We start from the raw sequence: 23,880 nt of genomic DNA on the forward strand, positions 1-23,880 counted from the left end.
TCCTGGGCTCGGTGAAGCTCATGTCTAGCAGTTTTTCAAAGGGTGTTCCAGAGAGCCTTAGTCCACAGAATGTTTAGATAGATGTGACACACAGTGATTCTGTGCTTGAGTAAGTTTGGGGCACTTAGAACTGACTTGGTTTCCTGACTGTAGGACTGTTCAGAGCCTTACGTGCTGCTGTGCACTGTGGATGTCTCTCTCGTGGAGGAATACGAGATGCTGTTTACCAAGCCGGGTGCTTCTCCCAGGGAGCACCGTGTCAGCAGAGCGTGTCCAGAGACTAGAGTGCCTTGAGACACACTGGGACGCTGCTATAGCCAAGCTCTAGACAGTAGCAGTAACTCTCTCCCGGCACCCACTGGCCCAGGCTCCAGCTCACCTTCCAGCTGAGGCCACGGCACCGTCTCCCCACACCAGGGCCCTTGTGCACGTGGGCTATGCTGACTCTACGCTTTTTGCCTCCTCAGTTTTGGCAAGGAGCTTTGCCGGGCCAAGCCGGAACATCCCACGAGTGAGTATGGTCTGCTCCCAGCTGCTCCCTGAACTGACCTGGAGTGCATAAACTCAAGAGGTTGAGACTGGGCCGCAGGGTGGGACAGGGCTGCAGTTTGGGGTCTACCTTTTATTACGGCCTTGGGCTTGGGGATCCGGCTCTCCTGCTCTCAGACAGCAGCTCAGTCTACCCTGTGGACGCCCTGCGGTGGCATTTGCCAAAACACCAGTCTGTCTGTGGGGTAGCAGGGCCAGGGGTTGGGACCCCAAGGGAAGTAGGCTAGGAACCAGGGGGCTGGCTGGCCTAGGAGGGAGGGACAAGAGAGGGGTGGGCTTTTCCGTAGACATGCTGCTTCTGTGGATCAACCCTGAAACATGAGGGAGTTGGCAGGAGAGGAAGTGGGAGGCCAAAGCCACCAAGGCCACTGATGACCAGACCACCGGCCTGCCACACAGAGAGCGATGGACGCTGCTGGAGGCTCTGGGGCTGCGTCCTGCCCAGGGCTTACACCTCCTCTCTCCCCTCCCGCAGTGTGAAACCTTTCTCTCAACAAGCCTACACTGTCCAGCCTTCGCTGCCTCTGCCAGGTGGGTCTGCAGTGAACAGCTCCCTCGCCCGTCGCACCCCTGCAGCTCCCGCCTCCAGGCCCCAGGTGCCTGGCAGCTGGAAAGGGAACCCTTGATAGCAGAGGGAACCCTTCCTGGGAAGAGGCCCGGAGCAGGCGCAGGTCCAGCAGCTGGGCCAGCGCAGGAGCTCACCCCCTTGCTCTGCTCAGGTGACCAGCTCTGTCCTTGCCTCTTTCTCATGCGGGTCCCTCACGTGTTCCACTCTGCAGGCCAAGAAGGATCCTCGCCCTTCAGCACCTTTCCTGGCTTGGGGAGTAGCGGCTGCCCACATTCTGCCTGGCCCTTCCTGCTCTAAGGGCCGCCGCCTGGGTCCCTCCCAGCCCTGTGCGGTCTGCCTTCTCCTGTCCTGGCCTCACTGGCCTCACTGGCCTTGCTCAGGCCTTCCTAGACCTTGCCCCTGGATTATGGTGGCAGCCTCTGACCTGGCTCCAGGTCTCCAGTCTCTTCCCTTCACCCTGTAATCCCCCCAGTCATCTTTTTAAAGCACCCATTTCAACATGCTGCCTCTTGGCGGGGACCCCTATATGGCTCTGGGGCCTTCAGGGTACAGTGTGAACTGGTAGGACTTGCAGGGCTCCTCTGTTAGACCTCACCTGTCTCCCCTCTCCTTCTCTCCCCACCACCGCCCTCCCTGCCTCAGCGCTGTGGCTCAGGCCCCCTCCCCCCCAGATTAGGCACCCTGCTGTTGGCGCCTGAGCACTCTGCACCCCCGCCTAGCACCTGACGGTGGTCATCTGTGTGGCCGATTTGTCCACCTTCTCCAGTATCCTGTCCTGCCCGCACTCAGCAGGTCCTCGGGAAGCATGCTTGAACAAATGAATGAATGACTCAGCTGATGCTTTAAGCACAGGCTAAGGTGTCTGTCCAGCTCGGCCCTCCGCCATCCCTCTGGCTACCATTTCTTCTCCACCTCCCTTCTTGGACCTCAGCGCATGGGGCCTCCATTCATCAGACGCCCAGCCTGGAAGGAACACTAGTGCCGTCCGGGCGGCCTCGTGGCTCTCTCGTCCGTCAGTCTCCGAGGCCTGGGCTTGTCCTTGCTTCATGTCCCTCTGTGCCCTCCTCTTCACCCCACTGCACTTAGCTCAGATCCCGCAGGACTGTGCTGCTGACCGGCCTTGCCCGCCCTGCCAGTCCTCCTCCAGACGGGAATAGGGCCTTTCAGAAATGCAGATCTGAGCATCTCCCTGCCCTGCCTAAAATCCTGTCCCTCTCCCAAACCCTGAGGCTAAAATTCATACTTCTTAGCCCAGTCCCGTGGTCGGCAAACTGCGGCTCGAGAGCCACATGCGGCTCTTTGGCCCCTTGAGTGTGGCTCTTCCACAAAATACCACGGTCTGGGCGAGTCTGTTTTGAAGAAGTGGCGTTAGAAGAAGTTTAAGTTTAAAAAATTTGGCTCTCAAAAGAAATTTCAATCGCTGTACTATTGATATTTGGCTCTGTTGACTAATGAGTTTGCCGACCACTGGCCCAGCCCATCTCTTCAGCCTTGTTCCTGCCCCTGGTACAAACCCGCCCTTCTCTCCAGTTCTACCACAGACTGGAGTTTCCAAACTCATGGAGCATCTCACAGCCCCCAGACCTTTGCCTCTGCTGTGCCCTCTGCTCGGAACGCCCTTTCCCTGGCCTCACCCAACTGCCGTCTGCCCTACGTCATAACTTCTTTCAAGCGTCACCTTCGGAAAAACCTTCCCTGACCACCCCGAGTTGGCCCAGGAGCTCCTCTTTGGTGCTGAGTGTCTTCCTTGTCGATTTTAATCCCCTTCATGACTTCCTTTACTGCAGACCTGTGTCAGAGTGCCTGTCCTGGCCAGGCACTGCTCGGTGCTGGAGGGAGAGCAGGGACTCCCACAGGAGACGTTCTCTTCCCACAGGGCTGCGGCATTGTGATTAATGATGGTCTGGTAGCTCCGCTGGACCAGAAGCTCCTTGAGGGCGAGAACCCAGCAGAGCCTGCTCTAGAAGCCCTTTCGGCCCAGCAGGCATGCAGTGTCTCTGGAGTGCGGGGCAAGGGGACTGAGTTGTACCAGGCAGGCTAAGCCCTCCCCCAACCGGGGCTGCTCCTGGACTTGCCAGCCAGTGCTTTGCTCTCCCCTCCACCACCCCTGTCAGAGCCCATTTAGGGGAGGCTGGTGATTCCCTTGCTAGCACGGTCTCACCGGTGGGCCTGGGGTCCTCACAGAGGCTGTCGGCAGGGGCCATGTGTGAACAGGCTCACATGTGCCTCTCCCACTGCCTGCAGGGTTCGAGTCTCCTTCAGGAGCCGCCCCATCGCCCTCAGCGCCCCCAGCACCCCCATGGCAGGGCCGCAGCGTGGCCAGCTCCAAGCTCTGGATGCTGGAGTTCTCTGCCTTCCTGGAGCAGCAGCAAGACCCTGATACGGTAGGTCCTGGTCCCTGTCTGGCTGCTCTTTCACCCTGGAGCTCCCCCACCTTCTCCAGCTCTTGTTCCGCCTGCTTCTGGCTTCCTAGCCCAACCCTTCTGCCCCCCTCAGCTGTGGGCTTGACTTTAGGTTCCTCATTTCTTTTTCTTTTTTTTTTATATTTTATTGATTTTTCACAGAGAGGAAGAGAGTGGGATAGAGAGCTAGAAACATCGATGATAGAGAAACATCGATCAGCTGCCTCCTGCACACCCCCTACTGGGGATGTGCCCGCAACCAAGGTACATGCCCTTGACCGGAATCGAACCTGGGACCCCTCAGTCCGCAGGCCGACGCTCTATCCACTGAGCCAAACCGGTTTCGGCTAGGTTCCTCATTTCTTTACAGCCTTTCCTTCCCTTGAACCTCTCTCCCCTTTTCCTTTCCTTCCTCAAGCCACCTCCCTCTTCTTTCCTCACTTCACCTTCCCTCTCTCCCTGTGTAGCCATCGCTCCGATCCCAAAGCCCTCCCACGGTTTCTTTGCTCCATTTCCGTTCTCTCAGGTCCTCCCCCTTTCCTGCTCCCTCCCTGACCTCTATTCTTCCCTCCATGTTCTCTTCCCTCCCAGTGAAACCGCTCATCCCAGCCTCACCCCCAGGCTGTCCCATCCTTTCCCTATGGCTCTGACCCACACCCCCCTTCAGCGGCTTGTTCCTAGGTGATCAGTGTCACCTGCAAAGGTCAGAGTAGCACGTGGAGGAGGCTGGGCCGACAGGGACTTTGTGGCCATCTCACTGTGACATTTCCAACTTGTCTTTTAGCTGAGGAACTCGTTAGTCAAACACGCTCCTACTCAGAAGCCCACTGCGTGCAACAAAAATAGATTTCGTTTGGTTGTAGCAACAGAGGCGCCCAGCCCTGTGTCCACGGGTGGAGCACAATTTGAAAACACCTCTAGGTCAGTGGTCTGACCTCACAGGTGAAATAACAAGAGGCCCGAAGATAGAAAAAGACTTGCCTAAAGACAGTCCATGGCAGAGGCAGGACTACGAATAACACAAATAATAGCTACAATTCGTTGAGCACCTACTGGGTGCCAGACACCACACCAGATGCTATATGCCATCCCTGCATCCCTTTCTAATTTTGCTTCATAGTCAATCCTTTGTCTCCATTTTACCAGTGGGGAAACTGAGGTCCAGAGAGGTGAGGTTACTCACTCCCCGTCGCATGGCTGGGATCTGAGTCTGGTCCGTTTTGTCTGCCCTGCCGCCCCTGCCGCTCCCTCAGACCTGCTGTTCTCTCCACAGTACAACAAGCACCTGTTCGTACACATTGGCCAGTCAAGCCCAAGCTACAGTGACCCCTACCTTGAAGCCGTGGACATCCGCCAGATCTATGACAAGTTCCCGGAGAAAAAGGGTGGACTCAAGGAGCTCTTTGAACGGGGACCTTCCAATGCCTTTTTTCTCGTGAAGTTCTGGGTAAGCCCTCGATGGACTCTTCCACCCTACCCCCAGCACGCTGGTGAAAGTGAGGAGAAAAGAGAGAGAGTGGCATCTGGTGTTCTTGCCATGGTGGAAACCTGGGAAGCACAGGGCCAGTAAGAAGGGGAGGAGCGAGCACCGATGGCTGAGCCTGGGAGTTGGGCCGGTGGGGCTGGAGAGCTGGGCTAGTACGAGGCCCTTTTCTGAGCCGTGGCAATGGCAGCCAGGCCCGGCACAAGAACAGCCTTTAGAAGGCTGTAGTACTGGAAGACTTACAGGAGATACTGAGGGTGGGTGAAGAGCCAACGTGGACCCCCTAGTCACCTGAGTCTTTGAATGGCAAGTCCTGAGTGGGTTGTAGGGCCTGGAGCAGGGCATTTGGTCCCTAAAGGACAGGGCTTGGAGAAGAGGACTTAGGTCTAGGAAGGGTTACCCCAGAAGAAACACCTAACTTTACAAACAGCTCAGCCTGTAGACTCACTTCCGCTCGCCCCTGGACGGGTGTTATGTGGGTAGAGTTCCATCCTTTCAAAATATCTTCCAAGACTAGGAGGCATAATTAATACCTGCTCTAGAGCTTACTTTTGAGGGGCCCACTACACACGGAAAAGGGATGTAGGGCCCAGCTGGCATGGCTCAGTGGTTGAGCGTCGACCTATGAACCAGGAGGTCACAGTTAGATTCCTGGTCAGGGCACATGCCCGGGTTGTGGGCTTGGTCCCCAGTGTGGGGTGTGCAGGAAGCAGCCAGTCAATGATTCTCATCGTTGATGTTTCTTCCTCTCCTTCCATCTCTGAAATCAATAAAAATATATTTTTTTAAAAAAAGAAAAGGGATGCAGGGAAGAGTCAGACAAGTGTAAACCAAGTCAGCAGTGAGGAAGTGCAGGAAATCCTCTGGTTTGTGATTGGAGCCTTTGGATGGTTTCAGGGCACTGACACAGGCCTGGGCGGCTCCTCCCACATTCCTCTCCCTAGCACCCTTATTAACACCAGAGACAGCTCAAGGTTTCATATGCTTTTCGAGGTCCCAGATCACTTTGATTATCTGGAAGCTTTACTTTTCACAGAAATAGGCTTATGCACACTAAATTTTATACAGTATACATTTCTAGGTGGCTTACTGGGCCCTGGCTGGACTCCTAGTCTAGCTCTCATCCACAACAAACCCTCGGGGCTGGATCTCTCCAGAGAGGCAGGTGCTGGCACTGAGACCCACGCCCTGATCTTTCAGGTGCTTAGTTTTTGCACTCTGCAAGACAGCGTGTTCCGTGAGCAGGATGGCAATTAGACCTGAGCCTTTAGGGTGGGAAGCTCTATTAGGCAGGGATGGGGAAAGGCTACTACAGCCTGGGGAAGGCATAAGGAAGTGAGCTCCAGAGGGAAAGTCATAGGTACAGGTGTGTGAGGGGATAACAGAAATAAAACTGCAAAGGTGTTAGATCCTGGGAGAGGCCCTGATCATACAGAAGTTTGGGTTTTAATCTATCCTGGGATGAAAAACAGGTAATCATTTCTTTTACTTTTATCTTTTAAATCAGTGCATGCTCATGTTATATTGTTGAATACCAAGAGGCTTCCAGTGAAATGCAACAGATTCTTGTCCTACTCCTCCCCAATCCCAATCCCCAGAGGCAGTCACTGTGAATTTTCACTGTTTATTCTGGCTTTTATCTCCTTAATTCTAAATAACATGCTTATACTGACATACCTGGATGTCACGACCAAGATACTTATTCTTATGTCAGAAAAAAATTAGCCGAGAGAGGGGAAGGGAGGGAGGAAGAGGAGGAGAGAGGGAGGGATGGAGAGAGGGAGGAAGGGAGAGAGAGAGGAGAGAGAGAGAGAAAGAGAAACATTGATTTGCTGTTCCACTTATTTATACACTAGAGGCCTGGTGCATGAAAATTAATGCACTGGTGAGGTAGGAGGATCCCTCAGCCCGGCCTGCACCCTCTCAGTCTGGGAATCCTCAGGGAATGTCCTACTGACAGCTTAGGCCTGCTCCCCTGTGGGGAGCGGGCCTTAGCCACAGTCTGGTCTCCCTCTGCAGGAGGTAACTGGGCCAGCCGATCAGGACAGTGCTGCCCCTATCACCCCGCCGTTGCTGCCTGGCCTCCCTCTGCGGAAGGCAACCAGATGGGCCGATCAGGGGACGGTGTTGGCCACCCCCCCATTGCCCCTCCGCTGCCGCTGGTCGCCATTCTCTCCCTCTGCCCGCTGGCATGCACCTTGGCTGGCCTGGCGCCGCCTGCTCGCCGGCCCCGCCCCCCACCGACTGGTCGTTCCGAGTTCGGTCAATTTGCATATTATGCTTTTATTATATAGGATTCATTATTATGTGCCCTAACTGGGGATCGAACCTACAACCTTGGCCTATCATCACCATGCTCCAACCAACTGAACTACTGGGCCAGGGCGTCATCATCCCAATATTATATCTAATAAGTTACATAATTTAGTCAAAGCCAAGAAATATATTGTGATTAATTTTATTTCTAGTATAGCTTTTTGTTTTTTTCCTACAAATGAATGGCCTTCTCACTTGCATATTTTCAATTTTTTTCAATCCTCACCCGAGGATATTTTTTTCATTGATTTCTAGAGAGAGAGTGGAAGGGAGGGAGGAGGGGGAGAGAGAGAGATGTATCAACATGAGAGAGACACATCAATTATTTGCCTCCAGCACACGCCCCTAGTGGAGCTGAGGAACCTGCAACCTAGGTACATGCCCTTGACCGGGAATTGAACCCTCAACCCTCTGGACTGACATTCTAACCACTAAGCCAAACCGGTCAGGGCTCACTTCCGTATTTTTAAATGAACCTATTATTAAAATGTTACATATTGTTCCATTATAACTACCGTATAAAATTTTTTTTCTAATATTTTTATTGATTTCAGAGAGGAAGGGAGAGGGAGAGAGAGAGAAATATCAGTGATGAGAGAGAATCATTGATTGGCTGCCTCCTGTACCCCCCTACTGGGGATCGAGCCTGCCACCTAGGTATGTGCTCTGATCAGGAATTGAACCGTGACCTCATGGTTCATGGGTCGATGCTCAACCACTGAGCCACGCCTGCTGGGCCTGATACCTTTTTTACTGAAGCATTCCCAGATCTGCAGTTTCCTAGGTCTTCTTTCTCTCTGTTTAGGTGTCCTCCCTCATTTACTGGGACACATTCTCTAGTACCTTCCTAAGGAAGCGTGATAGGTAAATTTTCTAAGTCTTCGTCTGTTTTTATGCTTGATTGATAGATTGGGTATAGAATCTAGATCCTAAGTCATTTTCACTAGAAATGATTTTCAAGAATCATTTTTTAGCCCTGGCCGGTGTTGCTAAGTGGTTAGAGTGTCCGCCTGTGCACCAGAGGGTCATGGGTGTTATTCCTGGTCAAGGGCATATACCTGGGTTGCAGGTTTGATCCCAGGCCTGGTCAGGGAGCATGCGAGAGGCAACCTAAATCAATGTCTCTCACATTGATGTTTCTCTCTCTCTCCATCCCCTTCCTCCCTCCCTTCTACTCTCTAAAAATCAATGGAAAAAAAATATCCTTGAGTGAGAATGAACTACAACAAAAAAGAATAATTTTTTAATGCATTGTTCCACTGTCCTCTAACAGTGTGTAGTCTGATAGCATTCTAATTCTCTGCCCTTTGTTGTGTAACTTGTGGGTGTTTTGGTTTTTTTTGTGGGGTTTTTTTTTTTTTTTGGTCTCTAGAAGTTTTGCATTTATTCTCTATCCTTTATGTTGTTTTTTTTTTAATGTTTTTTAATGTCTTTTTATTGATATTTTAGAGAGAGAGAAGGCAAGAAAGGAGGGGAAGAGAGAAACATGCACCCTGACCGGAGATCGAACCTGCAACCTGGGGATGTGCACTGACCCAGAATCCAACTGGCAACCTTTCGGTGCATGGGTTAATGCTGTAACTAACTGAGCCACACTGGCCAGGGCATATCCCTTATGTTCTTACATTTTACATTGATGAGCTTTTGTGTTATTTTGCTTCCTATTTTTGAGCCCGACACTTGGTAGACACTTTTAATCATGAGGTTAGCATCTCTTAATTTTGGAAATTTTACTTGTATTATTTCTGTGATAATTTCTTTCCCTCTTTTTCTTTCTGTTCTTTTCCAGGAACTCCTATTAGTCTGATGTTGGATCTCCTGGACTTATCTTCTATGATTTTTATCACTTCTTTATTTTCAAATTCGTTTTCTTAAAGATTTCCTTAACCCTTTCTTCTAATTCTTCTGAATTAGTTAAGAGTATATCTGAGTGCATATTACATCAAACCCAGGTACAGTAAGTTTGGAGGTAGGCTGTCCAAGGCAGGTGCAGCACTTCCCTAAATCACCAGGGGCTGACCGCTCTCTGACTGTCCTCAGTGCCTGGCTTCTGTCCTCACGGTGGTGGCTGCTGGAGTCCAGCCGTCACACCCCTATTCCAGGCCTCAGGAGGGAGGAAGCCAACTTAGTTCCCTTCAAGGAGCCTTCCTGAAAGTCCACACAACACTTAATTAGCTGTGTGTTGTGCCTAGCTACCCAGGAGCCAGGGAAATGTACTCTTAGTTGAGTAAATTGCCAAATAAAATCAGGGTTCAATTGATGGATTTCTCTTTCTTGGTGGTGACGCATTGTACACTTCAGGATGAATTAGATGAATGAGATATGGTGGCATTCTCTGCCACACCTGTCCAATGTTGAAGGTTGACCATAAACCTTTTAATTTTTATGAACTCCTTTTTGTTCTTTGATTACATCCTGGTCTTGTTGGATGGATACAGTTTATCTCTTATATTTCTGGGAATATGAAGTGAAAAAAAAAATTTATTTAGGATTTTTTTTCTTCTTTTTTTGTCTTTGTTTCCCTTTAATCCTTTTTTTCTGTCTGTTTTGGTCTCTGTCTTTCAAGTTGGAGGGTTTTCTCAAATATCTATAATCCTTGGCCATATTTTTTGGCCCATATTTTTTTAAAACAGCTTTATCTATAATAATAAAAGCATAATATGCTAATTAGACCGGACAGCTGAACGACCTTCCAGACGTCATTCCAGACATCCTTCTGGACGAAGCTGTGGTGGCGGGGGCCAAGGCAGAGGTGGTTAGGGGCGATCAGGCAGGCAGGCAGAGTGGTTAGGGGCAATTAGGCAGGCAAGCAAGCAGTTAGGGGTGATGAGGCAGGCAGGCAGAGTAGTTAGGGGCGATCAGGCAGGCAGGCAGTCGAGTGGTTAGGAGCCAGCAGTCCGGATTGTGAGAGGGATGTCTGACTACCGGTTTAGTCGGAAATCCCCCAAGGGGTCCCAGATTGCGAGAGGGTGCCGGCCAGGCTGAGGGACCTCTTCTCCCCCCCCCCACCCCGCCCCGCTCCCATGCATAAATTTCATGCACCGGGCCTCTAGTTTTCATATAATTCACTTACCTTACAATTCACCCACTTGAAGTGTTCAATTCATTGGTTTTAGTATAGTCACAGAGATGTGCAAGCAGTGAGTTTTAGAACGTTTTTATCACTCCAGAAGCAAACCTGTACCCTTGAGCCATCATCTCACATCTGCCTTAGGCAACCACTTATCTCCTTTCTATTTTTCTATATCTTTGCCTTTTTGGGACATTTCATATACATGGAATCATACAATATGTGGTGCTTTGCATCTGGCTTCTTTCACTTAGCATAAATGAAGGTTCAGCTATATTGTAGTAGGTATTAGTACTTCATTCTTTTGCAAGGCTGAATAATATTCCATTGTAAGAATATATCGCATTTTGTTTTGTTTATCTGTGCATCAGTTGATGGCCATTTGGTAGTTTCCACCTTTTGGTTATTATGAATAACTAGAGGCCCAATGCATAAAATTTGTGCAAGGGTAGGCCTTCGCAGCCCTGGCTTCGTCCAGAAGGTCGCCTGGAAGGTCATCTGGATGATTGTTTCACTGTTTGGCCATTTGGTAGATTTGCATGTTACGCTTTTATTATTACAGACTAAAGGTCCAGTGCATGAAATTCGTGCACAGAGGGGGGCGTTCCCTCAGCTCAGCCTGCACCCACTCCACTCGGGGACCCCTCGGACACCCCTCTCACAATTTGGGACTGCTGGCTCCTAACCACTCACCTGCCTGCCTGCCTGCCTGATTGCCCCTAACCCCTCTGCCTGCCTGCCTGATCTCACCCCCAACTGCCCTCCCCTGCCGGCCTGATCTCGCCCCTAACTGCTCTCCCCTGCTGGCCTGATCGCCCCTAACTGCCTCTGCCTGCCTGATCGCCCCTAACTGCCCTCCCCTACCGACCTGATCTTGCCCTCAACTGCCCTCCTCTGCCGGCCAATTTGGTTCTGATTGGTCAGTTTCTATGCCAGTCAGCATCAAAAGCTCCACCTCCTAGGCAGCCATTGGCTCCTCACAGTTGACCCAGATTTGGTTCTGATTGGTCAGTTTCTATGCCAGTCAGTGTCTCTGGGCCTATCAACGGGGCCTGATCAGAAAGGCAGGGCTAATCAGCAGCCCCGGTGGAGGCCTGGAAAGAAATGGAGGCACAGCTGTTGGCCAGGCTGGGAGAGCAAGAGAGGCAAGTTCTGATCAACGGCTGCCACAGAGGCTACGATCAGACCCTGCCTCTCTCTCTCTGCAGGCCTCTCTCCAGGCCTGATCCGCAGCCCCCTAGGCAGTCAGTGCTGGGTCGGGGCACCGGCAGCAGCCCCAGTCAGTGCTGGGTCACCACGGCAACCCAGCACTGACTTCCGGTCTGGTCGAGCCTTCGGTCGTAACAGTCGTTATGACCCTGGCTCTTTATTATATAGATGTTGCTATGAACATTTCTGTACAAGCTTTTGTGTAGCATAATGTTTTCATTTCTCTTGAGTATATACTTCTGGAATTGCTGGGTCACATAGTAACTCTATAATTATCTTATTGAAGAACTGCCAGACTTTCTTCTAAAGTGGCTGCACCATTTTACATTCCCACCAGCAGCATTCAAGGGTCCCAGTTTGTCCCCATCCTCCCCAACACTTGACATTCTCTGTGATTATTGCATTCATATATACCAGGATATCTTCTTTGGAGAAATGTCTGTTTGACGCCTTTGCCTATCTTTCAATTGGGTTATTTGTCTTTTTATTGACTTACTAGCAGCTCGGTGCACGAATTTGTGCACGGGTGGGGTCCCTCAGCCTGACCCATGATCGGGGCCAATGGGGGCCCATCTCGTCCAGTCCCAGTCAGGCCGATCAGGGCCGGCCACGGGGAGGGACTGCGGGAGGTTGGCTGTGGGAGTGCACTGACCACCAGAGGGCAGCTCCTGCATTGAGCGCTGCCCCCTGGTGGTCACTGTGCATCATAGTGACTGATCGCTTAGGCTTTTATATATATAGTTAGATATGTTCTCTATGTATTATAGATGGAAGTCCCTTATCAGATATATGATTTGCAGATATTATCTCCCATTCTGTCAGCTGTCTTTTCACATTCTTGATAGTGTCCTTTGAAACGCAAAAGCTTTTCATTTTGATGAAGTCCAGTTTATTCTTCCTTTTGTTGTTTGTGCCATTTGTTCATTTTTAATAATGAGTGGGAGCGCTGTGTACCAGGCAGGAATTGTCACCTGTGGGCTTCACTTTAAGGTAATTGGGATTGAGAGCCAGCTGTTTAATTGGGAAAATCAGTTAATGTCAGTGTGTTCACTGGACTTTTTTTTTTTTTTTCTGAGGTGGTTCAGTTTCTCCAGAGAAGATTCCTTTAATTCTCCATCCTCCCTGGGAAGGAATATACTTGATCGGTAGAATTCTAGGAGGGGGGCAGAGTAGAGGGCTAGGGGATCCTACCCTTTCTTATGCAGGTTACACTTAATTTTTCTGTTTTCATGTCTCTCCCTCTCCCCCTCCTCCCCCCCCCCCCCGCAATCTGCGCCCTGTTTAATGTCTGAAGGTTATTACCCCTTCGTCTTCTGCCAATGGGTGGGAGAGGTCCTCCTGGAGGCCTGCCCACCCTATGTCCACCCTATATACAGTCTTCACTCAGCTCCCCGTGTTTTATACTGGTCCCTCTAGTGCTAAGCCACTCAAGGCTTCTCTGAAGTACATCAGCGCACTTCTTGTCTGTCACCCCTCAGAGAGCACTTTTAGGTTGTAATTCCTTTTGCTTCCTTTGCCCCACAGAATCCATTCTAGTTCTGGTCCACCTTCAGTCTCCTCAAATTTGTTGAACTCTCTGTCATTATGGCCTCTTCTCTTGTTTTCTTCGCCTTTGTGGTGCAGCACATTTTTTAAAAGTTCTTTGCTATCATTCTAGTTGGCTGTCTGGAAGGGAAAAATGAACTTGTGTGGTTTGTAACCCATTTTAATCGGGTGTCCAGAAAAATGGGTTTAACCTGAGTGTCACTGCAGTGGGCTGGCCATCGTTGTTGGAAGGCTGCGTTGAGAAGGGTGTGGAGAGAGAGTGCTGGGTTGACTGGTGATGCCTGCCACGGCTGTAGCGGGGGAAGACAGTGGCACGTTTACTGTGTATTTGCTGTCCCTTCTCTTTAGTAATGAGGAATCACTGAAGTGTGTGAACAGGGCATGGCATGGCCAGAGTTGTGCTTAGTTGGATAAATCAGCTGTCCAGACTGAAAACAAGTGGGAGACTGCTATATCATAGGCCCAGTGAGGGACAGCAATCTCTTTAGCAATCTCTCTTTTGAGCCCCAGAAAGGGCTCAAACCATCTTACTTCTTCTTCTCCCTACTCTCCCTTCCTGCCCTGACCATGGGAATTGGAACCAGGAGGCTCTGCCATGGGCAGCTGAAGAGCATTGTCCCTGTAGAGCCAGTGTGGCAGCTCCCTTCCCGCTGTGTGCCATGGGAGGCTTCTGGCCTTCCCTTTGAGAAGCCTACACCGTCTTGAGTCCACCTTCCCCCAACCCCAAACCTGTCCAGGCTTAGCCTTCACTCGGAGAAGGAGCTCGGGTGACGTGATTTGCGGCTGCTCCTCAGCACTGCCTCAACTACCCTGAGGGTCAGAAGGGAGGCCTGCTTGGCAGGAGGCATTTATGGGAAACGACCCTGGAGTGGGGAGGTGGCATATTTGGGGCTCTTTTCACTGGCTCCTGCCTTCTGTTAGTTGGAGATAATATTCTGCATTCTTCTAGCCACCATCTAGGTGAGGACCATCCTAGGCCTCCAGTTCCACACATGGGGGGAGACTGAGGCATGGAGTAAGTAGGGGCCTGGCCTTGAGCTACCCGGCCAGGATGAGCTCTTTCTGGGTCTCGGTACGTACACACACAGCGAGGTGCGTGGTGGTCGGTGGAAGATGACCTTGGGCACTGCTTGCATCACATCACCTACATCAGCATGTTTATCCTCGCCGCACCCCCAACGGAGGTCGAATCGACAGCGGCATTCCATCTCGGGGAGGCAGGCACAGAGGTGAAGTGGCTTGCCAGCGTCACCCGGTTCATTGTGGCAGAACCAGGATTCAGACCCAGACAGTCTGGCTCCAGGGTGTGAGCTCAGAACCATTACACTAAACCTTGCAAAGTACCGGGGGTGCCCTCCATGCAGGATCCTGGTGCTCCCCTCCTCCTGTCAGAGAAGGCTCTGATTGCCTGGAAAAGGATCCCCAGAGCCTGAGGAGCACGGATCATGGCGGCACAGAGAGAGCAGACGTAGCCCTGCGCCCTCAGTGTAGAGCTGGGCGGTGGGGCTTCTTGGATTTTCTAGAGCCCAGACGTCCCTGGTCCTGTCTGTTTTGTAGCCTTGCTCGTGGCCCATGCCCTCTCCTTCTTTCTGCCTCTGTGAGGAGGTTGGAGGTGGGATTGATGGGAGGAGAAGGGAAGGTAGGGAAGAGTGGGGCCCAGGACACGTGATTAGGCAGCCTCCACGCTTGGCCTTTGTGCTCCGGCCGTGGGCTGTGCACACCACCTGTGCTCTGCGGACCCAACGTGGCCCTTGTCTTCCAGGAACTCACATTCCGAGTGGCAGAATCCAGAATGGATCTCAGAGTCCTGGGGCCGGAACTGCTGTGCAGGGGAGTGTGGTGGTCAAGCATGGCCCTTCCAGAGTGTCAGGGGGGCAGGAGGCGGGCAACACTGGGCCTCAACAAGCAAAGCTCATCTTCTCTGGGCCTCTGTTTCTCCATCTGAAAAAAGAGCAGTTCATTTTTGAGGGATTGCTACAGGCTGTGTCTCTGAGGACCTGCCCGGGGCGGGGGGGGGGGGGGGGGCGGGGACGGGCAGTGAAGGGAGGCAGTATGCCTGCCTCCTCCAGCCCTGTGCCTGAGCTAGGCTATCTCTGAAGGCCAGAGGCTTGGGCAGCGTGAGGACAGGAGAAATCAGAGATGGGGGCGTGTCAGTGGCCACTACATCTTGGCGGGCATCTCCTCTTTGCTCTTTGTCTTGCTTGGGAAGGTAGAGGCACCAGGAAAGTGCAAATGTGGGAAAAGAATTGCTCTTGGTCACAAACCCAGAGACTTTGGGTGAACCATGGGGTCCTCACAGGCAGCTTGGCGTCTGCAGACATCTGGACCCTCATCTCCTGGGCCCTGGCCTGCCCACTCCCTCCCCGGCCATCAGCTGGTGTGAGACTGGCCACGGGCAATGACAAAGGCAACGAAACAGTGCCCCTCTCCTGAAGTCTTCCTTTCTTCTCCTGCCTGGCAGTATTCCGCTCCCGCCCAGGCCTTGTGAGGCATGCTGGGGAGATCAGAGCCCCGCTGGAGTGAGAGGAGGACTTTGATGTCCACTGAGAGTCCTGCTCTTATGGAAGGAATGGCAGCAGTAGCACGGCAGTAGCTCGGTGGACTGCCAGGACAAATTGTTCCCGGCTGGGAGTGGCATCTGGGTGCAGGAGGGGTTGAATTGTGAGCTGTGCTCTGTTGGACTCATACGGTGGGGTTTGGAGCAGGACTGAGAAGCTGAGACCTCACCTCCTCCCCAGGACATATGAGACCAGCAGAGGCCACCTCTGTTCTTGGGGTGGGGAGAGAGGGGACTCATGCACACTGATAGCCATTAATGCCTGTCTGCAAATTGAAAATGCTGGGCAGAGCTGAGCTGAGGCCACGAAGGGAGGAGAGTACCCCAGACTGTCTGCTGTTCCCTTCTGGGCCCTGACATTTCTCCCAGGCACATACCAGCACATGACAATGAATCTGAGCCCCTCCAGCCCGCACACCCAGGCTACGGCTGTCCGGCTCATCTGTCAGTCACCCGATCCCCCACACCTGTTCCAGGCACGGCCTGTGAGCTGCCCACCCGCACCACAGCTATGAATAGGGTGGAGGATGGGGAACAAGGGGCATTCTGAGGGCAGGAAGGCAAGTGGTGGGGGGCACCTTGCAGGGTAATGTAGTGGGGGCAGCTTTCTTCTTAGGCTGAGAAAGTAGAGAAGCAACCTTGTTTGGGGATGTGCTTAGAGTATGGGGATACAGGGGTGGAAAGGAGAAGGGTGGGGTTGTAATCGGAAGGAAGACGAGGACGAGGCGGGGCATCTGGGTGCATTGTCTGCATCCTTGACCGGCATCTCCTGGGCCTGCAGCGTCACCACGGGGCAGGTTCTGGGGCAGACTTTGGACTGTCATTGTGGGCTCTCTGTCTTCCCCAGCCCCCTTCTCTCCATCCTACCCCAGACAACCAGCTCACTTATTCTACTTGCTCTCCCACAAGTTTCAGTTCTTTGAGAGCAAAGACGGTGTTTCAGCCTCTCTGGTCCCCCACTGCTCTCGCTGTGCTGGGCTGGGCAGGATAAACGGTGACTGATTGGCAGGCCAGGTGAGTGGGGAGTGGTGCAGAAGCCCTGGTGTGTGTTTGAATTTGGGCAGAGCTGGAGCTGAGAGGACTCCCCTCATAAGCAGGAGATTGCAGGGTCCCTCCTTGGGACCAAGGGACCTCTCTCTTCTCACCCGGCGCCACCCAGAGGTGAGGGGTGGAATAGCCACACGTGACTTATTGAAGGCCCATCCTTGCACCTAGCCCTGGGGAGATCTTAGTTCTTGCCTCCAGGGTGCTTACCATCTGGAAGAGGCAAGGCCAACTGAACAGGTCTTGCCAGCAGGGGGCGATGAGGGGCACGTCCAGATCACTTTGGGGGTGCTGAGGCAGTGCTACCTTTGTATAGTCTGAAGAGCCTGAGAGGGTTGGGCCCTTCCTGCCAAAGCCTGGTGCATAGTGTTCTTTTAGGTGGCACATGAATAAACATTTTTAAAAAATAGTTATGCAATTATTTTCATGTATATTAGAAAAATAGAACCTCTGATTTCATGACTATATTGCTAAGAATGGAGTTAGGGAATAAGAGTGAGTTGATTTAAAAGAAACCATTAGGGGCATAGTAGGACCTGTGATAGGTGGTATATGAATGGAGCCTTAATCAAAGGGAGGCCGGCAGTGGCTAAAGTCTGAGAGGCATCATTTTGTGTCCTGGCCTGGCCCCTCAGATGTTCCCCCGACCCCTCGTGCCCCCCTCCCAACACCCCCCACCCCCGCCCCGTGCAGGTGCCTGCCTTTCCCAGGCACTTGAGCTTCCTGCCCGTTCTTTTCCAGGCATGGTCCACGTTTCTGCCTTGTAACCAATGCAGGTCCCAGTGTTTTTCTCCGTAGTTCAGGCAGCAGAACCTGACCGTATGCCAGGCCTGCAAGTGAAGAAAGGTGGAAGCGTTCCAGCCTCCTACTGTCCGGGTTCCCTTCAGAGCCTCCTGATTGCTTCCTGGCCCAAGAACCTGGACTGGGGCCCCAGAGGTCTCCTTGTCTCCGCCCCGATCCTGTGCCTGCTGACTCACCTGTCTGCTTCTTGGCTTTCCCACGTCTCCAGGCAGACCTCAACACCAACATGGAGGACGAAGGCAGCTCCTTCTACGGGGTCTCCAGCCAGTACGAGAGTCCCGAGAACATGATAATCACCTGCTCCACCAAGGTCTGCTCATTCGGCAAGCAGGTGGTGGAGAAAGTGGAGGTAGGAGTACCCTGTGCACTTGTTAACCAGACCTTTCAACTGTTTCAGGTTGGTCTTCATTCATGCCCTCTGCTTTCCCCAAATTTGTCTGAACTAATGCAGTCTTACCCTCACTGTCTCTCAGTTATTGATAACCCACCTCATGTTAATCACGACCAGATGCCGGGCTGGTACCAGGGAGGAGGCACCCCCTTCCCAGTGTTCTCACCCCTGGCTGCACTTAGATCGCTGGAGCTTTTGAAACTTACCAATGCATGAGCCCCACTTCACAGCACTTACCCCAGCATCTCCAGGGTGGAATCTGGGTAATAGCTGTTTGTAAAAAGCACTTCAAGTTATTTATTTTAAATTAAATTTTTGTTTTGAAGTAATTGTGGACACTCATGCAATTGTAATTCCATGTACCCTTCACCCAGTTCCCCTGAGGGCAGTATTCTATTGGCAACCAGGAATTAACATTGATGCCACTTACAATCTGATTCACATTTCATCGGTATATGTGTGTGTGTGTGTGTGTGTGTGTGTGTGTGTGTGTACACAATACTAATACATGTCAGTTCCACGGCCACACGGATTCCTGTGCACCCTTCCCCGTGTTGTTTTAGTGTGTGGTCAGGACTGAGTCGTCATCTATCCTGTCTTGCCTATTGCCACTGCTCTGTGTCTTGAAGCGCTCCTCCTCCCATGCTCACCTTCTGAGTATCGGAGCTCAAGGTGGATGGTCCCTCTGCTGCCACTCGAGCCCCTGTTACTGAGGGAGGAGGAAGGCTCTGACCACAAGAGCCTCTAGGCCTTCTGCCTTTCCTTCCCACTTAAGAGTCAGTGGGTCATGGAGCGTCCCCAAGCAGCTGGGCCTGGGCTGGATGTGGTCAGAGAGAACCTAAGCCCTGCTGTCCCCTGGGTCCTGCAGACAGAGTATGCCCGCTACGAAAACGGCCACTACTCCTACCGCATCCACCGGTCCCCGCTCTGTGAGTACATGATCAACTTCATCCACAAGCTGAAGCACCTGCCCGAGAAGTACATGATGAACAGCGTGCTGGAGAACTTCACCATCCTGCAGGTGTGGGCGGCGGGGCTGGGGGCGCTGCAGGGGTGGGGCAGAGGGTCCAGCAAAAGGCATGCCCTCTTCTGGGGCCTTAACCCTCACCTTTTCTCTCGCCCACAGGTGGTCACCAACAGAGACACACAGGAGACTTTGCTGTGCATTGCATATGTCTTCGAGGTGTCAGCCAGCGAACATGGGGCTCAACACCACATCTACCGGCTGGTGAAAGAATAAGAGACTCGGGGAGCAGGGATGGGGGAAGAGATGTGTGTGTGTGTGTACAGGGACACGGGGTGGGGACCTGCAGGGACAGCCCCTTGAAGTGCCAAGAAAGCTGACCCTTCCTACCCAGGAACAAATTGTGCCTCAACCTGCAGTGCCCAACCCCAAATAAACCCAAGATGTGTATTTTCAGAGGACCCCACCTGGCTGTAGGAGCCCTGGGAGGGACTGTGTGAGAAGGGGGCAGTCTGGGAAGCGGGCTGGAAGCAGCCCCAGAGGTGCATCATGGGCAGTTCTGAAGCCATTGCCTCAGTGGACTCAGCCAGGAATGTCGCCAGACGCTGAAGGTCATGCTGGATGGTCCCTCTGCTGCCTGGAGCCCCTGCACTCTGCCGCTGGCCACCCTGGCAGGCCTGAGGATAGGCACGCGGGCTCCCATTCTGTGCGTGCTCAAGTGTGCACCGCGGCTCCCTGTGCGTGCTGCGGCTGCACTGCCTGGCACCTCTGCTGCCACTACCGCGGGGCAGCTAACAGGGAGGCCCGTCCAACCCAGGGCTGGGTTTTAGGCGTGGAGGTGACTGAGTTGCTGGAAGGGGACACTGAGCCGTTTAGTTTTATTCATCTCTGGTGGTTGTGGATTCCGTGGCCCTGCTGGCTTGTTGAGGGGACTGGCTCCAGATCAGAGGAGCCCGAGACGGCGGGCAGGAGGGCAGTGCTGAAGCAGGCTGCCCAGTTGTGCAGAGGCTGGCGTCATGCAGCGCCCTTTTTGGTGGCGAAGGCCAAGAAAGTTGGTCAGAGGTCTGTGGTGACCCAGTGGTCTCTGAGACCATCCAGTTCTGACCGGTGAGTCTTACCTCCCTCCCAGCCAAGATGCCTGTCGGGTGGTGACCACCTCAGGGCCAGCCCAGGCCATCCCCTCCCTCCCCAAACAGTAGTTTCTGTGCTCCTTGGGGCTGGAGGAGAAGGGTGTGGAACCAGCGCTGAGCCTAGAGGCAGCCGCATGTTTATTTCCTGCTAACAGGCAGGCTGTGGGTTTCAGCAGTCCTGGCTTCATCCTAGTATTCCTAGCTGCCTGACTTTGGGCAAATGTCTCCACCTTTCTGCGCCTGTAAAGGGGGCAGGCAATAACACCCATGTTAGGAGGCCTTAGTAAGGAGGAGAGAGAATGTCTACAAAGTGCCTGGTGCTAGATGCACTAAACAAATGTTATGATAATTAGCTTATCACTCACCTCCCTCAGGGAGGCCTGGTCCTGGCTCTCTGCTGCCATCTAGTGGCTCTTTGGTATCATCCCCCAATGGGAACCACAATCCCAGGTGCCTGGGATTCAACCTGCCTACAGGTGTTTACTGTGCCCCACGCTCAGGAAGATAATATATATTAATACACAAATGAGGAAGACAGTATCTAGGAGGGGTACAGAGTGGTGGTTAGGAGCAAGCGTCAGACCACTAGGATTGGAATCCTGGCGTTTCGCTACTGCCTAGCCCTGTGACCTTGGGGCAAGTTCCTTAACTTCACTGTGCCTCAGTTTCCCCAACTGTAAAATGGGTCTAATAACAGTACCTACCTCGTTTATGTAGAGAGCCTAGCATAGTGTCAAGCACATAAATGTGTTTGATAAATACACTTTGTTAATAGTAGGAGCTTTCAGCCAAAGGAGTCAGATTGGAAAACTGGCTAATCTGATCCTCAGAGCAATTGGACTTCAGAGATGGGAGTGAGCAGGGTGTGGATGATTCAGAGAAGGGGCCCCAGTGGCGAGGGGCTGCCCCTTAATGGATGGGCAATGTTTGGATACACAAGCAGGAGGAAGGCTGGCCCTCCTTCCAGGTGGGTTACCTAGTCTCCCTCTGTCCTCCGCAGACCAGAACCCCTCTCTATTAAAAAGCTTTAACAAACACACGGACTACTGCTAGACCTCATACCGAGTCGCTTAACGCTACTGTACAGGGGGCCGAGGTGGGGCGTGGGATCCCTGAGTCCCTGGCTCAGGCTGGCATGTTCCCGCATGTCTGTGAGGGTTTGTGTTTGTGTAAGGCTGTCCGTCCCTCCCCCAGTCACCTGCACAGCCTTGCCCTCTCCCCTCTGCCCTTCCCTTTTCCTGGGGCTGTTTGGATAAGGGAGCTCATGATGCCTGCCCTGCTAGCTGACTGAACCCTCAGACAGATGCTCACGAAGGATGTGTGAGCAGCCTGTTGGCCGTGGGACAGATGCACAAGTCAGGGGGATGATCCTTTTGTATCGTGACTGGGAAGGAGTCTGCAGATGTTGCTGGGCCAAGTGCTGGCTGTGAGTTTTCCCTTTTCCTTAGGAACTGAGCTCAGTAGCCTAATGGAGATTCACCTGCTTATCACTGTCCATTCCGAGCCAGCCCGCTGTGGGGAGCCCAGATGAGCTGTAGAGCCTGTCCCGCTGTTGTCGGGCAGCCTGCGACCCTTGGGGCAGATAGGAGACCCGACCTGGCCCCACCTCTCCTGCAGCCTCACTGACAGGCCCTGGGCTCTCTGAATCACTCATCCTTCCCAGCATGTCTCTGCCTCTTGGCTGTGGCCCCACATGTTCCCTGGCCTCTGCCCCCACCGGAGAAGGGTTACTCACGCTTCAAGAGCCAGTGTGGAGTCACCTCTTCGCGTGCAGAAGGGTTTGCCACGCCTCTTGCGTGGCAAAAGCATTCCAGTCCTGACCCGTTAGAGCACCTGTTACATGTACCAGCAAACAGGGACTTCTGTCCTCTCCGCTAACCCTCACCCCGCAGGTACTGTGCTGTCCCCGTTTTTGAAGGTGAGGAAGGGGGCACAGAATGGGCACTAACTTTCTGGCAGTATTCATACATTTATTCACACACTTAGCACATATTTATGTAAATTCTGCTCTGTGCCTGGCCCTGGGAATGTGTTGGTGACCAAGACAGACGAGGTCCTTGGGGAACTTACGCTTTACTGAGGAAGAAAAAGTGAGCAAGGAAACAAGATGTAAACGGACACACGCTGTGGAGGAAGGAGAGTGTGCTGATGGTGGGACCTGGGGAGCCTCTCCGGCCTGAGGAGGGCAAGGCCAGGACAGTGACTGGTGTGTTCCAGGCCAGAGACGAGGGTGTGTCGGGGGTACAGAGGGAGAGACCCAGGGGCTGAGGTTCAGAGGCTGCAGGGCTACATCCTGTGCAGGCCAGCCGTCCAGATGGGGAGGAGCTGGTGATCCAGCTCGCTCCTCCGCAGGGCAAACCCCCTTACTTGGTAAGGACTTGGGATTTTACTCCACGGGAGAGGGGTCCTGGAAGTGTTTTAAGCAAGGGAGTGAGTTTTATCTGAATTTTAGAAAGCAGCACTGGAGCTGCCTGGACTACCGAGAAGCACATGTAATTGTCTGCTTCTGAGTCTGTCTTTCCTCCTAGACGCAGCTTCTGTGGGTGGAGACTATAGCCTTCCTGGTCTGTTACTTCCTGTAGACCAAGCACCACTTCTGGAGCCGAGCCGGGGCTTGAGTGACCACACGTGTACAAGGCAGTGGGATCCATGCCTTTGGGGCCCGGGGAGGTGTGTAGGCTTCCTGAGGCCTCTTGGGTGGGGCCCTTGCCCTCCTGTTACAATCTAGAGCTCGCAGGCGCTGTCATGGAGACGGGGGCGTGGAAACACTGCCTGTCTTGTGGGGTCTGATGATGACAGAGCAGCCTGTGACTCAGTGGCCACCAGTGAGCTTCCATAGCGTAGGATGATCTAACAAGAGAGATACATGCAGAAGGAGTTTAAGGTGCGTGTGCACACGTGTGTTGTGTGCGTACGGGTGTGTGGACACAGGCTCTGCCCTTTCAGGACTGAAGCCAGGGGAGAGAGGAACAAGGGGCTGCCATGGTGTGGCCTGGCCCAGGCCTCCTGCATACTACGTACATCTGCTCCCTTTCCCTGGTTGTGGGGTTCAGAGGACAGTGGGCCGGGTGGTGACAGGGCCAGAGGTAGGAGGGCTGGCACCCCTTGTAAGCAGGGGTGATGACAGCGGGTAGCTCTGACAACGGCAGGGCTGGGCCTGGAGTGGGCTCTGCGGGGCCACACCTGCAGAGAGGAGGAATGTGAGGTCAAGCAGTGATGTGTTTGGCTTTACCCAGTGGCCATTTGTGTTTGAGCTCTTCTGACATTACCTGTTACGTCAGCTCCAGGATGAAAACAAAGGGCTTTTCTCCAAAGAGTTAAATCTATACAAGTTGTTTTTAAGACCTTAAACCCTGGAGCCAGGCTGATCTGGGGCGGAATTGCCTTCTTACAAGCCATATGATCTGGGGCAAATGACTAACTCCTTGGAGCTGTGGTAACCCCATTTGTGAATGGGAGTTAACCGGCTTTGACTTCAGGTTGCTGTTGGGAGGAAGAGAACAGCATCACCCTGAGCCCAGTGAGCACTGAGAAGGCTAACTCGGCAGGTATTTTCAGCCTTTTCCGCCGTGAAGCTCCGTGAGTTACTAAAATTCCGCGGCACACCAAAGGTGTATTTTTTGCTGATCTGACAAAAAAAGAATAGGTATAATTTTGATTCATTCACACCGGATGGCTATTGTGTTGCCTGTTGTCATTTTTTTATTTGACAACCTAAAGGAAAGGAAGTCAGCGCCCCTGATGTAATAGTCAGGTGTTGCATGTTTTTAAAATTATTGCAGCACGTGGTTGAAAATCACTGACTTGAGGGTATAAAAATTTCACCTAACTATTCATACACACACACACAC

At 52.7% G+C, this 23,880-nt stretch overlaps 1 protein-coding gene across 1 annotated transcript in view; it reads left to right on the forward strand.

The window, feature by feature from the left end:
• TEAD4 (TEA domain transcription factor 4) overlaps window positions 1-19,696 on the forward strand; it is a 69,686-nt gene extending 49,990 nt beyond the window's left edge. Inside the window, exons 7-13 of the mRNA XM_054718389.1 lie at window positions 468-511; window positions 1,025-1,080; window positions 3,362-3,501; window positions 4,793-4,966; window positions 17,753-17,893; window positions 18,804-18,956; window positions 19,062-19,696. Coding sequence (XP_054574364.1) covers window positions 468-511; window positions 1,025-1,080; window positions 3,362-3,501; window positions 4,793-4,966; window positions 17,753-17,893; window positions 18,804-18,956; window positions 19,062-19,175 — 822 coding nt within the window. The 3' untranslated portion in view covers window positions 19,176-19,696. The remainder of the gene's footprint in view (window positions 1-467; window positions 512-1,024; window positions 1,081-3,361; window positions 3,502-4,792; window positions 4,967-17,752; window positions 17,894-18,803; window positions 18,957-19,061) is intronic.
• Window positions 19,697-23,880: the final 4,184 nt, after the last annotated feature.

Source organism: Eptesicus fuscus, chromosome 7 (assembly GCF_027574615.1).
Source record: "Eptesicus fuscus isolate TK198812 chromosome 7, DD_ASM_mEF_20220401, whole genome shotgun sequence".
Lineage (NCBI taxonomy): Eukaryota > Metazoa > Chordata > Mammalia > Chiroptera > Vespertilionidae > Eptesicus > Eptesicus fuscus.